The sequence below is a fragment of the Anneissia japonica genome, unplaced genomic scaffold (genome assembly GCF_011630105.1).
Source record: "Anneissia japonica isolate Jap-2015-1 unplaced genomic scaffold, ASM1163010v1 scaffold142_len1259957_cov175, whole genome shotgun sequence".
In the NCBI taxonomy this organism is placed as follows: domain Eukaryota; kingdom Metazoa; phylum Echinodermata; class Crinoidea; order Comatulida; family Comatulidae; genus Anneissia; species Anneissia japonica.
In genome coordinates, this window is record NW_022684560.1 from 1,190,115 (window position 1) to 1,203,973 (window position 13,859).

Here is a 13,859-nt window from a genome sequence, read left to right on the forward strand (position 1 = left end):
AATACTGTATTGTGATTGTTCAATTGTTAAGTTCCATTAACGCTCCTGAAAGGTTCATTGCCATATGCAATGGCGGATTCAAGGTGGTCAAAACGGCCCGCAACCCCCCACCCCCCAAACTCCTAAAGTTTGAAAATTTAAAATAAAAAAGAAAAAAGAAAAAGAGAGTGTAATTTTTGGCCATTTAGAGGTGTCCTAATCGTAAATATTCTTACTTCAACCCAGCAGCTAACAAGTTGGTGACGGGCCCAGTTTCAAGATAATTGCCGGGCCCAGATAAAAAGAACTTGATTGAAGACAAACTTGGTAGGGTTTACTTAGGCAAAACTCGAACTCCTAATGCCAACAATGCATTCTGAAATTCTTTAAAACGGATACGGCATTTTATAGAGCATAAATATCATGGGCGCAGATCATGGGGACCTGTAGGACACGCCTCCCCCACCCCACCACATGTTTTTAAGGGGGCGTTGGTCCTCCCCACTTTCCGCAATGTAATTTCTTATTAAGAAGATGCCTGGAAGTTGTTGAAATAAACTGCATAAGTGACCCAGGTTTCAACGAAAGAGCACTGTACAGCCAGAGTACACCTTATTTCAAATAGCAAGATACGGTATCTCTGCCCACAAACATCTAAATTACCTTTCATACACGACTCGCAGGCCCGTATTCACAGGGGGGTTTTATGGTTCGGGAGAACCCCCATTTTCTAGCAAAATCCCTCTTTTCTGGCGAAACCCCCTCTTTAAATTTCCCAAATGAGTCCTTCAACCCAACTAATGCACTGCAGACCCACCCAGACAGACATTTTCCAAACATATCTGCTTTTATAGCATTATTTAGACCCATAAAGCACAAAAATCCTCTTGCTTTTGGGGTTTCGCCGACCGCACCGGTGCTTCGACTGCGGACCTCACGCCCAGAAAACCCTCCCTTGGAAGAACCTGGCTACGGGCTTGACAGTGCACGTGCCTTTATAATAATTTGAGAAGCATGAGAAAATTAATACTTAAAAGACAATTAAGTTATATTTTCTATGGTATATCACAGCGAATAATTAAATCGATGAGGATGAATTTTACTATGAGAGTTTCGTTTCCGGAAATCTGGAGGTAATTTCCCCAAAATTTTCCAACCTCAGCCACACCATAGTTGGGGCTGAGGTGGGAACATTTTTGATGTTTACTCACGGCTTTTGAAGTAGGAAAAGTGAATACATGTTTTTAAGTTTAATTTTCTATGGTACATCACACGTTAGTTAGATCTATGTGGTTGCTGAAAATCGCTGATCACGAGAAATTTGCTGGTGCTTCATTTTGACTATATAATAGTGATATGATGATGATGAAACCTCAGTCCCAACCATGGTGGAGTTGAGGTGAGTGTCGTCTGACGAAATATCCAACCCCCCTTCTTCACCTTCCAAAAGAGATCTGCGCCCTTGATAAGTGTCTATAAATTATTCGAAAACACATTCAAGTATATTTGAGAACAAAGTATAGTCAAATCATATAGGCCTATATTTTATCGTTTAGGTTGAGACGAATTTCATGAGTCTGATAAAGTATAATACAGTATTGATATATTGAATGCTTGCGGTACACCACGTGTAGAAATATGCTTTTTCAAAAAAATATTTTAGTGCATCGTACCGTAGTAGGTAGCAAAATACCTAATGGAAGAAAATAACCTTGATTGTATTCAACAGATACGAAGCTGTTCAAAGCATTTATTCTTTTTTATATTTTTTTTGTAAAAAGTTATCCTGATTGCAGTGTTTGGTGGCACGTAATAGGTAAGTTGTAATGAATATAGATAATAGGCCAAATTATAGAATCTAAAACCTAATATTACTGAAGGGTCCTTTTAAAGTTTAAATAGGATATTTTTTAAGTTATACTTTTAGTTCATTAGACCTATTGAACGAACCCCCAGTGCTGTGCACTGACTGCAGTGCCAATACCTACGCCACTGGACCTGAGTATTATTAGTAGTTACGTAAAGTTTGTTATGCACTGTATCATGCGCTATAGAAGTGGAAGACCGTGTATTGGAAATATCCCTCTCTGATAGGGCCTACAGTACAATCAGTGTAAAAGTGTAAAGTATAGGATAGTGTGGATTTAAACATTGACCTGATGGTAATGTTCAAAATAAGTGTCAAGGAAAGTAAGTATGATTGTCAGAAAAAGGGTCAATATTTTATTTTTATTTCTCACCCTGACCTTCGCCTGGGCGACTGGGCGAAAGTCTGCACCCCCCCCCCTGAACGCCCCCACCCCCCCCCCACAAATGACCAGGGCCCCAGTGCTTTGCAATGGCTGCGCTGCATATACCTACACCACTGCTTCAGCCCAAACCATGGTGGTCTGGACCATCCATCTGTGAATTTCTCTTCCTGACCCTATCTCTTTCAATTTCCAGGATCCGCCACTGGTACACATAGGCCTAGTGCAGGTAATTGATCAGCCACAATCACACCCAGGCCTTAAGTGTAACATAGAACCTGCTAGATCAACAACCGAATGCTTCCCTCTGATTTACTCACTACACCAAGAGCAACAATACCATATGCCAGGACCATATGCCCCATTTTGTCTGTCATAATGCAACCAATAGAAACAAAGTGATTGGGTAGGCCTATGTTTGTCAATGTTTTTGATTATCAGTATAATTAATGTACGTAATTCATTAAAAAAAAAATTAGTATTGTGATACGTTGACTGGCTTAAATACGAATGAGTGCGTGAATAAGTGTACACGTACACGTAAACACACCAACTGCAATATTGTACACGACATTTGAAAAGACAGCATAAATTGCATTGCATTCCTTTACACAATAGCCTATTAGACTCACTAGATTGTACTGTTTACTTTACTGTCGTGTAATTTATTAATTACTAATTTACCTTTACACACCTGGCGGTTCTCAGCAGTAACAACAGATACTTAACGGGTGCTGCTACTTTGCAAATGGAGAGACTGCTATACTAAGTTGAATTCAAACATATTATTATATTTATTATCTATTGGAGCATTTCAATGAACCAACATTGGTATTAGCCGAAATATGGTGATTTCTACAACTTTTGTTGACCTTTAAAATACGTTGTTCTGGCCATCCCATTCAATATTTTTTCACTCGACACTCTAGATGACATACTGTACTGTTTTATGGTCTTTTGGACATACTGGTGTTGTATAGATATTCAAGAACAATATTTCAATGGCTGTGGTAAGTTGCTTTACTGACAATATTTCAAGAATTAAAAGGTGTTCCATCTGTTCATGGAGGAATTTATTCCTCCATGATCTGTTAGATGTTATAAAAAACAATACATTTTATTTGATAATACATTGATTGCATTTAATGTTACACAATATGTCATCAGCCAATGTAGGCCCTAATGGTTTAGTATTTGTAGGGAACAGTTAACTGTTCCCTGCAAAGTTACATTTCACTGTTCCCTGGTATTTGTAAAATAATGGATAATAAAAATGGATTGGATATTTTTATATACAGCATAGTATATTAATGTATACAAATTGAAGGCTGCATTGGCAAACATGAACAGAACAAAAACACAAAAGAACTCTGGAGAGATGGTAATTGGTAATATGTTACCAAGAATATTTATTAACATTTATCCTTCACCCTCCACACCCCCTTTTCTCGTGCCGTTCCACCCTCCATGTAAGATGTTTTGTAATAACCAGTCACAACCTAATAGAATATTACAAAATTAGGCTATTATTAAAACGTTCGTGGCCGCCCCTCCCACACCTTTTATAATAAAGAAAAAAGAAATAAAAAAAAGAAATAATTTATCGCTCAAAACGCCTCAGAGGTTATTTTCGGGCGTCTAGAAAGCAACATTAGCGGGGACATTCCCCCGGACTCCCTAAGGTAGTGTTGTTTCGATCGGCCCACTTTAGGCCACCCCACCCACTTTTTGAAATATCTATGGATCCGTCTCTGATATTGGTGTTAAGATATAACGTTATCTTTTTACCGTATGCTCCATTTCCTAGGCGTATTCATGGTTTAACAACATGGGAAGCAAAGCCAAACGACAACCGGCCTTTGTTGTTATCCGTACTCATCTGGAAAACGAAATTAAATTGAGAAATCGATCATTTATCTGTAATTTCTTGGCAAGAAAACGACAACTTTTCTCAACAGTCAATACGTGGGTCAAGTGGACGTTGTGGTTTGTTTTTTCTGGTAATTATACTTAATATTTTGTATTAAAAAAAAAGATAGAAACTTAATCGGAAAAATACAAGTAAACTACAAGAAAGTTAAGACACCTCGTAATCATTACCAGACCCCAGAGATTACAACATCAAAACATAGTTATTGCTTAAGTACGGTACTTAATTAATAATTTAGACCAGACCAATGCCTATAAATACGTATTTCTGTACGAAATACGTGCATTTACGGACTACAGTTCTGTCTGCAGTATGCAAACTCTTGAACAATATTATTAACGACAGAGTTATTCAACATCGACTATTGAACCATATAGAGTACCTACTGTCTTACACGCTTATATTGAATAATTGTTACGATACTTTGCGTTAGTGGAAAAGAAATATTGTATTATATCAATGACTGTATCGGAAATAGTAAGCAATATACATACTGTAATGACACAAATTCAGATTCTTTTTTTTTTATCAAGGGATCATATTGTTTTGATTGCCATTAATAACTTATTCTTGGATAAATCACAAACGTAGGCTTATTTGTGTACATGCATATCGTCGATGCATTCGAATATTATGGCTTATGTATTAATATAGTATCAAAATATAAACTGTTATTACAAAAGCTATCACAATTCAATAAGCAATAAGGAGGTCCTGGTTAAATATTATCTAGTGTTTACGTTCGTACAATAAACAAAACAATTAAATAAAAAATGCTGGCAAAACAGTTGGTATTAAAGCATAGTTGAGCATCTTCAGAAAACAATGTAAGCCTATTTATTACGTAATAAGGATTAATAAATATCACGTAGGCTGTCCCTGAGGATCCTAAACTGTACTCTTTAATCATTTCACAACACAACCATATCTGATAAGGTATACTCGATATATTATTCAAAACATAAGGAATTTTACACAAAATTATTGCTTTCCACCAAAGATAAACAGAAAAATATTCAAGATGACCTTAAAAACTGGAATACTGAAAGTTATTCCGGGAAGGTGTTTCTATCAATAATTATAATCTAATTTGCATATCATGCCTATGATAAATCTTAACCTATTGATTTAACAAGAAGTACAGAAATAATCCGATGGCAGCTAACTACAAGAATACAATCAATCAATGAAATGAAAAGTATTTTAAAATCAGAAATTACTGAACGTTTTTTGTTTTTAAACAGGTTTAGGTCTTTCTGTAGTGCCATCACATCATGAGATAGTAACCTATGGTAAGCTACTAAGCCATGAGTTTATCAACGATCATTTAAGAAAAGAAGGATTAATGTGTCATAACAGACTTCCCGTTCCCGCTACCGATGTTTCGCGCAAACTAAAAAGTGTTGGTAGCGAACTCGTCAAATCCTACCCTGGTCTTTACAGAGACGTTTCCAAGCAACTCAACATCACAATGACAATGGAGACAGAGGTAGCTGAGATTTTCTTTTCCATAGTAAACGAACTATTCAAAGATGGAATAACATGGGCAAGAATTGTGGCAATGTTTTGTATAGCAGCATCGCTCTCGCAGGATTGTTTACAATACGGAAACGGACTCGCAATTAATGACATTGTTCAAAGCATGACGTTTATCATCGATACTAAACTGGGTACCTGGATCGCGCAACATGGTGGATGGGTAAGTGTAGTGAAAAAGTTTAACAATAACAGCAAAATCATCAACATCAGCAGGAACAACAAGATGATGATGATAGTGATGTTGATGAGGAGGAGGATGGTGATGATAATGATGTGGATGATGACGATCATGATGATGATCATGAGAATGATGATGCTGATGACGTAGGCGATGACTATGCCTAACATAACGACGAGGATGATGATTATGATGATGATAGTGATGGTTGGTGATGAGGATGATTATTATAATGATGACTGTCGATGGTGATGATGTCGCTGGTGATTACTGTGACGATGATAAATAGGCATTTTGTTTATTTTGTTTCCAATGCAAATGAAATTTCAATACAGTTAGTAACCGCCGACAGAACCAAACAATTTAAGCCCTTTAGGGGCGACATCAACACCCACTTTTGTGGTTTATAAACGTTAATTATTAGCTCATAGTTCACAGCTGGTCACGTATATAGGCCTATTCACAGCTTTGACGCTTATATTAAACAGCATTATTTTGCATAAACTTCACCGTTAGCTTATTATTGTGTCATTTACGAGATATTTTCACTGATCTTTGCAGGATGATTTCAGCCGTCATTTCCGGAGTCCCCATGAGACTGACGCTCTCTGGGTTATGATGGTAGTCACGTGTGCCTCTGTTGCATTGGTTCTGATAATTTTCACTGATATCCTTGCATCGTAATATCAATAATATTAATAACATCTTTGTCACCCACCACTAAGAAGTGTGTACCCTTAAGACGAACTTTCTGACTTTTGCTCAGTAGATCACTGTTCATGAAAGTTGGAATATCAATATCCATAAATTTGCGAACACCCGCTCTCTTTTCCCACATCAACTCCGTCATCAGAAACGCTTTTCAGGTTAAGTGCAATGCCTTGGATTTTTTTTTAAATGTTGAGTATGGCACTATATTTAATTATCATATTCATTGACATTGTTTGATCGATTCTTATAAATCTTAAGTAATAAACAAGAGAAGACAATTGTGAATATGCCTATGTTCTTTCCTATTATAGTTGCGCTTAAAGCTCTATGTGTTGAGTTAATGTGTTCTGTACGGCATATGGACTTGTATGGTTTATAAACATTTTTTTATATAACCATTGTGTGTAACTCGATGTCTACCAAACATTTAGTTCTCAACGTTCTCACGAAATAGTTGTCATACTGGAAACCTCTGATTGAAACCTAGGAGGAGTAGGCTACTAGTCTGTTTGTTACTCAAGCTTTAATAATGTCTTACTAATCAAAATCGGTCCTCTAGGATTAATATTGGAATGTTAAGACCTTGTTATAGGTTGTTTTCTAGCCCAGAAAAAAAAACTATGAAAAAGGACGATTTGCAAGATAATCACTACCGTACCAAGTTAAAGATGAAGGAAAATTTCAAACCAGTTTGCTGATATCGTAATGATCGATGACTTAGAAGTTGCTACTGATGATCCAATATGGTGACGGCAACCGTATGTGCGATTAGTTTTTAATTTAAACATAACAAATTAGCAATCTTTTAATTTAAAAGTGTTGAGTTTATTTATTTTCCAATGTTAATAATGTATGCTTGATAGATAGTGACCTAGTAGGCCTACATAAATTAACCTCTCCTTCCAATATAACCAACCGCAAAAAACAATAGTAGTGGACCATGGTTTTAACTAAATTTTAATTATCAAATATACTATAATTATGCATGTTGCGTGGGTAGACCTAGTCCGAGTGTTCTTAATAATTGTATGAAAGGTCTAGCCTAGGATCTATCTCAGTGTATTCCATTTTCTTCGTTTGTTGGCAAGATATCCTTTTATACTGTTTAGTAAGATCAAACAGGAATTTACAGTAAGCTTGTTGCATAAATGTATTTCGTTATAACTCTCAAGTCTTTCTTCTATTTCTTTTTTGACGATTTAGTGTTTAAATAAAACACTCTATTAACTGCAATGAAGTACTAATTCTCCGTGTCATATGTTGACCCGTATACAGTTAAAAATAGTGCACTTGCAAAATATGCAAGCAAAGTCGGTGTCCTTTGAAAGATATTCACTATTTATTAAAGGTATACAATGGCGCCGTGCCTTATGCCGAGCTTCATGTGGGGACGGGGCGTTATGGTGGATTCAGGGTAAAGGGGATAAGGTTAAAGAGGTGGTGAATGTGAAGTATGTATGGGGATGGGGGTTGTTGTGCGGAGTGTGAAAATCTTATGTGATATTTTTGCGAAAGATATATACTGTAAGACTTTACACGAGATTTCGTCAGTGAGAGCAAACTAACAAATTTCATTTTGTTGAGACTTTAGACGATCTTTTGCTAGACGAATTTGATTTAATTACAATGTTCATAATATTTATTCTACTAAATCCAAATACGAGTGCAATTATAAAGCATATTCCTATTCGTCATCAACAAATACGTTTATATTTGTTTATTATATCCAATAAAAAAAAAAAGAAATACTAAAACGTTATAATTCATTAATAACTATATATATTGATGACATCATTATGAAAATTATAAAATTAATCAGATTTTATGGGCATAAAATATTAGGATATTACCCGAAATATTGTAATAAAAAGAGGGAGTGTGTCTAAATTTATTTCGACAGCGGACAAAATATGCGTTAATCGCACTACACTATTTACATCTTTGGTAAACATGTCATTAACTTTGCAACACAATAATTGTAAATGTTGACAAATTCAGCTAGTCGCTGGTTAAAACACGACGCAGCGTTGTTGCCCCCTATTGTTTGAAATCAAAAGTGTCTTGCAAATGGGCAAAAAGTCAAAGCAGCGTACAATTAAAATCATAGTAAAAAATAATGCGAAAATTTGCAAATTATCAAGATGTTACAATAGGGCTTACAACTCTTCGTTTCATACTCCAAATCAAATTTTGAATCGTGCATATTTTGTTCATGAAACGGCAATTAGGCCCATACACTAAGTTTTTGTCAATCTAACAATTATCCAATAGAGCCTATTTTTTTTTTAAAGAAAGAAAAATGTTTTGATTGCTTAAAATATTATTGCAATGATTGGCATAGTCGCATTGATTGGTAGCTAAAAAATGTTCAGCAAACGTTTGCAAGCATTGCACTCAAAACGCGCTAATCTCATTTTAAAAGGTTAATGAATGTTTTTCAATTTCAGATTAACAATAATTAGGCATACTTAAAGTAAAAGTTAAAATTTTAAATTAAATCAAATTTTTATAGACGTTATTAGAAATAACTCTTTTAGTCCAGTGGTGGTTCAAAATATTTGCCGACAGCTGTCCAACAAATCAGAAAATGGTTAGACAGATTTTATATTTTATATGACCCAACTTTTTGGATTTAGACCACAATTAATAGTATTTATTAGCAATTAAAATAACGTTGTTTGGATCGGCAAATTAATACTACGGGGGTTCTTGCTTGTCCGATGAGGTAGAGAAGTTACCACCTGACCTCCAGCTGGCGCCGCCACATCTCTATTCATGGTTTATATACTCTTTAGCAAAGACAAGGAAGTCATTCATCATTTGTTCATACACCTGCAATCCAACATCTGATAGCCATACGCCATGGAAACCGCCCTCATAGTTCGTTAATTTAACAGGTACCCCTGCTTTTTGCAGCCGATTAGCATACAATATGCCATCATCACGAATTGGATCGTACTCACATGTTGCAACCCATGCCGGAGGCAGACCCCTCATGTCAACCCTTAGCAATGGTGACATGCGCACATCCAATACAATATCCTTTATCTCTTCCCAAAGATGACGGTTGTCTGGATCGGACTGCGGTTTGATGTAATAACGAGTTTGAAAATCGGACTTCAATATGACGTCATGATCAATATACTGCATTAGGTGTGAAGTCTCTCTAAACTCCCGTGATGTTAAGTTACAATTCAGGTAAGCGTCGTAGTAATCCTGTCTAAATTCCCCAAAAATATACAATCCTATAAACATAGCTATATCATGTCTACATAATACACCTTTATTTCCAAATATAGAGTGGTATTGCTGGGCACTAGGTAACTGTAAATCGATTTGCTGAGTGGAGGGATAAATCAATCCCTGAAATAATAGATCTGGTACTGTGGTATCGTCTTTGATAAATTGACTGACAGCAGCGCTCAACAATCCCCCTGCACTATCCCCAGCTACCGCCACTTTGCTGGCGTTCACGTTGTACTGTTTCGCGTTGAGAAGAAACCATTTTGTCACCTTTAATGCGTCTTCAAACGCCGCTGGAAACTTATGCTCTGGTGCTAAACGATAACTGTATACGAAGACAAAATGAAGCAAAGTACAAGATTAAGAACATTACAAAACCTTACATTACTAGTTATAAAATTAATATTGATCATTTATGCCATTGTGCCTAAAATATATTATTACTTTCATATACAGTAGTATTACTCTCATTCTACGTCATACTTTACAGAAAATAATGTGAATGTGAACCTAAAAATCTCACAAATCTATGAAGTGGAAGATTTTCCTTCGTAATAAACAAGAAAAAAAACCATATATCTTGAATAAGTAATTGCCAGAGCGTCTTTCAAATAAATATATGCATAGAATTAAATCCGTAGAGGCCTATATTGGACTACTAAACGTCGTTACTAAAAACGAAGGCTGAATTTTTACCAACAACTTCCAAAGTGCATGACACAGATGCCATCCTATTACGAAACTGGGGGAATTAAGACTTGTGTTCTAATATCCATCAATAGCAGTGCTCCACAAATGTGGAAACAATGGTATAGCAGCCATTGTAAAGAAAGAAAAGAGGCATACAGTAATTCCGTGGTGAGCAAATATAAGTTATCCATAATCATGTTTGAGGTATTAGGAGCGAAATAAGATCCCTTTTAATTACCATCACACATCATACTTCGTACACATAAAAGTTATTCCGCTTATTCCAATCACGCATGGTACTGTATAAGTGAGGAAGAAACCTAAGAATAACAAAATTGACATGGAGTTCCTGAGGTCACAGAGGCCTTTCAAAAAGAACATTACCACCGCTTCTTTCCAAACTCCAATAGTATGGGTTCACTGGAAAAAAAGTCTACATGTTGGAACTTCCTCTTACAGGTTGTTCACAATGTAGCATCTTATCATTCAGCTCATGCAGCAATTGTTACATCAAGAGTGCCTCCAGAGAGTCCATGGGCTCAATATGATTCCTGTTCTATACTGACAACATCTTCTTTCCCCACTCAAAAATGTTAGTATCCTGAAAAGTTAAATGTACTTGTTTGATGGCCTTTAATCTTAAATGTGTCATGACTATTGGCAACAATGCACCTAATGCGAAGTTCCAGATCTGAAATAGTCACGTCCATGAAAACAGCAACAAAACACAAAGGAACGCAACAACTTTTTAGGGACTTTTGGAGTTGCAATGATGAGCTGCAATTTAAGATGACAGAATATATGATTCTCGTTTGTACCCTTCTGGAATCTGCAGCACCATCCTGCTATTTATCTTTAAAAACTATCAAAGTATTGAAAAGGGTTCAGCAACAAGCTACTGTATTCTATAAAAAAGCTGTAACTAGACCTCTAATGAACTGAAATTATATCTAGCCTACTCCAAACCAGATGGAGGCGTAAAATTGTGCATAATAATGCTATCGTTCTGAAGTAATACAAGGCATTAACAAAGGGTCACGATCGTGAAATTTATAGCACACTCTTGTCTCCACCTTCTCTGACTGGAAATTATTAGATGTAGTTTAGATTATCATCGACACCACCATTAAAGACTTTGAAGAGAGTAAAACAATGAACATTCACAACTAGCATTTTTAAAAAAGAAAAGAGTGAAATCTTACATTTCATCTTTGCTCTATAACTACGAACCTTTCATTGCGATATACAACTTCTATAGTATCTTTTTATTCATTGCAGTAGAAATGTTTCTCCATACAAAAGTAATTATCATGTGCTTTATAAATATACATTGCGTGTCCTAATGGAAAAATCGCAAGAGCGTATATCTCATGGCCTCTAACCTCAGTTAGCAGAGCATCTGAACAGTAATCGAAAGCTCTTAAGTTAAAATCCCGACGGGGACAAATAGGCCTACGTCTTTTTCATTTATTTTATATCTAATTTGTGTAATTGTGCCAGAGGTGACTTAATCCCTCAAATACAAAACTTCTTAAATCGAACAGAGTAACTTAAATTAACTTACTCTACAGACGCAACAACAGCTTGCAACTCCTCGCACATGCGTTTTGTAATTCCAAATGTGAATTCTGTGATGTCATAAAATATATGAATACATTTCAATACACACTCACTAAGGGTTCCAGTTTAAACAATAAATGTTTACTTTAAGTATTTATTATCTTTCAAGTCTATTGTACAGGATACAAGGATTACTGTACGTGAGCATTCATTCGAAATGTTCAGAACAAGACCATTATGTAAATTGGTACGCTTATTCTTCGTAAGTGCCTGCCTATTTTAGTTTTGTTTATATTTATATATAAAAATATTTTCTGTCATGAACAAAATGTAAGATTTTAAAACGGGTAGGCCTACCTGGATTTCCAAAAACAAAACCTCCTCCATGAAAATAGACAATGGCTGGCAAAACCTGGTCTTGCACAGGCACTCTCAGCTGAGGTTGAAACAATTTGACAGGGACTCCGTCAAATTCTGTGCTGGTTACCATTACTGAATGATGGTCTCCATCTGGAGGGTGTGGCAAAATGCGAGACACTCTCAATGCCAATGTACCGTCAGAATATTTCGTACTGAAATATAACTGCAGAAATTATTGAAAGTCGATTTAGGATAAATGAATCAAATATCATAAACTAAAGTAAAATGGTGGTTATTGGAAGAGAATAAGCATAATAAGCCACACGGTGGCCTAATGCTGGGAATGGTCGCTATGGTTTTCCGAGACTGGGGCCCTCTTAGGTCCCGGTCGCCAATGCCATTGTGTAATTTTTAGATGTGCTCGATTTAAAAAACATTGTAAATGCGGAACTAAGGATCAGTGGCGTATACATGGGGCGTTTTTGGTGTGGTGCGGCCACACCCCCGCACCCATTCCCCCTAGCCTACGCACCCGGATTGTCCTACAGTCGATTTCACAGACACTTAGGCCTATGCTGTTAGGCCTATGCATCAACAAAGCCCTATTGGATCAGGGTGCTATAGATCGACATTTATTTTGGTTTCAGTATAGGAAAATTAATATTTTTTAGACAACTATATACCATGAACGATGGATTCTTGTTTGTCCGAGGAGTGCAAGACAAAACTGACCGCATAGACAATTAACTTAGCTGACAAACAATCTAAGGTTAGGCCTATGCAAAAACTGATTACTATACTTTCGAGTCCACTCGTAAAATACCTTTTCGGCGCCACCGTTGAAGGAAGGTCATAGTCGTTAAAGAGAACGGTTGTAGAGTGTCGCTCCGCGGGGTGGCGTTCCATATAAATCTTGTTTGCTCTTTGGGCGTTCCATATCTGGCGCTCGATAGTAACTAAAACTACCTCTAACCTGAGACAACTATACATGTGTATATATACAGTAGATGCTATAACCTAGTAACCTGCCACTACCAGGGAACTGTTACCGAAAAAATGTGGTACTCTAGTCCTCCGTAAGATAGGCTTCAAAAACTGTAGGTACCAGGAGCTTGTATTATAGCAACTCTCTGATAATAAATTACTAGGTCAAGCCTATAATAAGCCTAGTAGACCTATATCATAACTTTGTGGTGATGTTGGTTAAAGCAGTTACTTACTAAACTGTGCAATACTCTCAAAGCGATGTGACCTAATCTGAAACGCCATGGGTTCTCAAGATCGTCTGGTACGGGCGTGTAAAAATAAAATGCTGTAGCAAGCCCAATGAACATGAATGCAATTATATACTTGCCCATCTTGTCCCGTGACAATGAGCCAATTCAATGTATAAATAAATATGGCACGCCTCTATAGACTC

The 13,859-nt window shown here is 36.5% G+C and overlaps 2 protein-coding genes across 4 annotated transcripts; one reads left to right on the forward strand and one right to left on the reverse strand.

Annotated features, from left to right (window-relative positions):
- The first annotated feature begins 2,821 nt into the window (after positions 1-2,821).
- Positions 2,822-7,819, forward strand: LOC117106996 (bcl-2-related ovarian killer protein homolog B-like). 2 transcript variants are annotated; one of them, XM_033248513.1, is made up of 4 exons: positions 2,829-3,238; positions 4,036-4,228; positions 5,403-5,857; positions 6,437-7,819. In XM_033248513.1, the coding sequence occupies exons 1-4, from the start codon at positions 3,230-3,232 to the stop codon at positions 6,557-6,559; spliced, it is 780 nt and encodes a 259-aa protein (XP_033104404.1). In that variant the 5' UTR covers positions 2,829-3,229; the 3' UTR covers positions 6,560-7,819. The 2 variants fall into 2 exon arrangements, with proteins under 2 accessions (XP_033104411.1, XP_033104404.1); XM_033248520.1 differs by lacking the exon at positions 4,036-4,228 and having other exon boundaries at positions 2,822-3,238.
- Positions 7,820-7,952: 133 nt separating this feature from the next.
- Positions 7,953-13,859, reverse strand: LOC117106979 (carboxylesterase NlhH-like). Of its 2 annotated transcripts, XM_033248507.1 has the most exons (5): positions 13,660-13,859; positions 12,437-12,662; positions 12,084-12,147; positions 9,308-10,154; positions 7,953-8,941 (listed from the first exon to the last, which is right to left on the reverse strand). In XM_033248507.1, exons 1-4 carry the CDS (start codon positions 13,795-13,797, stop codon positions 9,356-9,358), a joined length of 1,227 nt encoding a protein of 408 aa, XP_033104398.1. In that variant the 5' UTR covers positions 13,798-13,859; the 3' UTR covers positions 7,953-8,941; positions 9,308-9,355. The 2 variants fall into 2 exon arrangements, with proteins under 2 accessions (XP_033104398.1, XP_033104391.1); XM_033248500.1 differs by having other exon boundaries at positions 7,953-10,154; positions 13,660-13,857.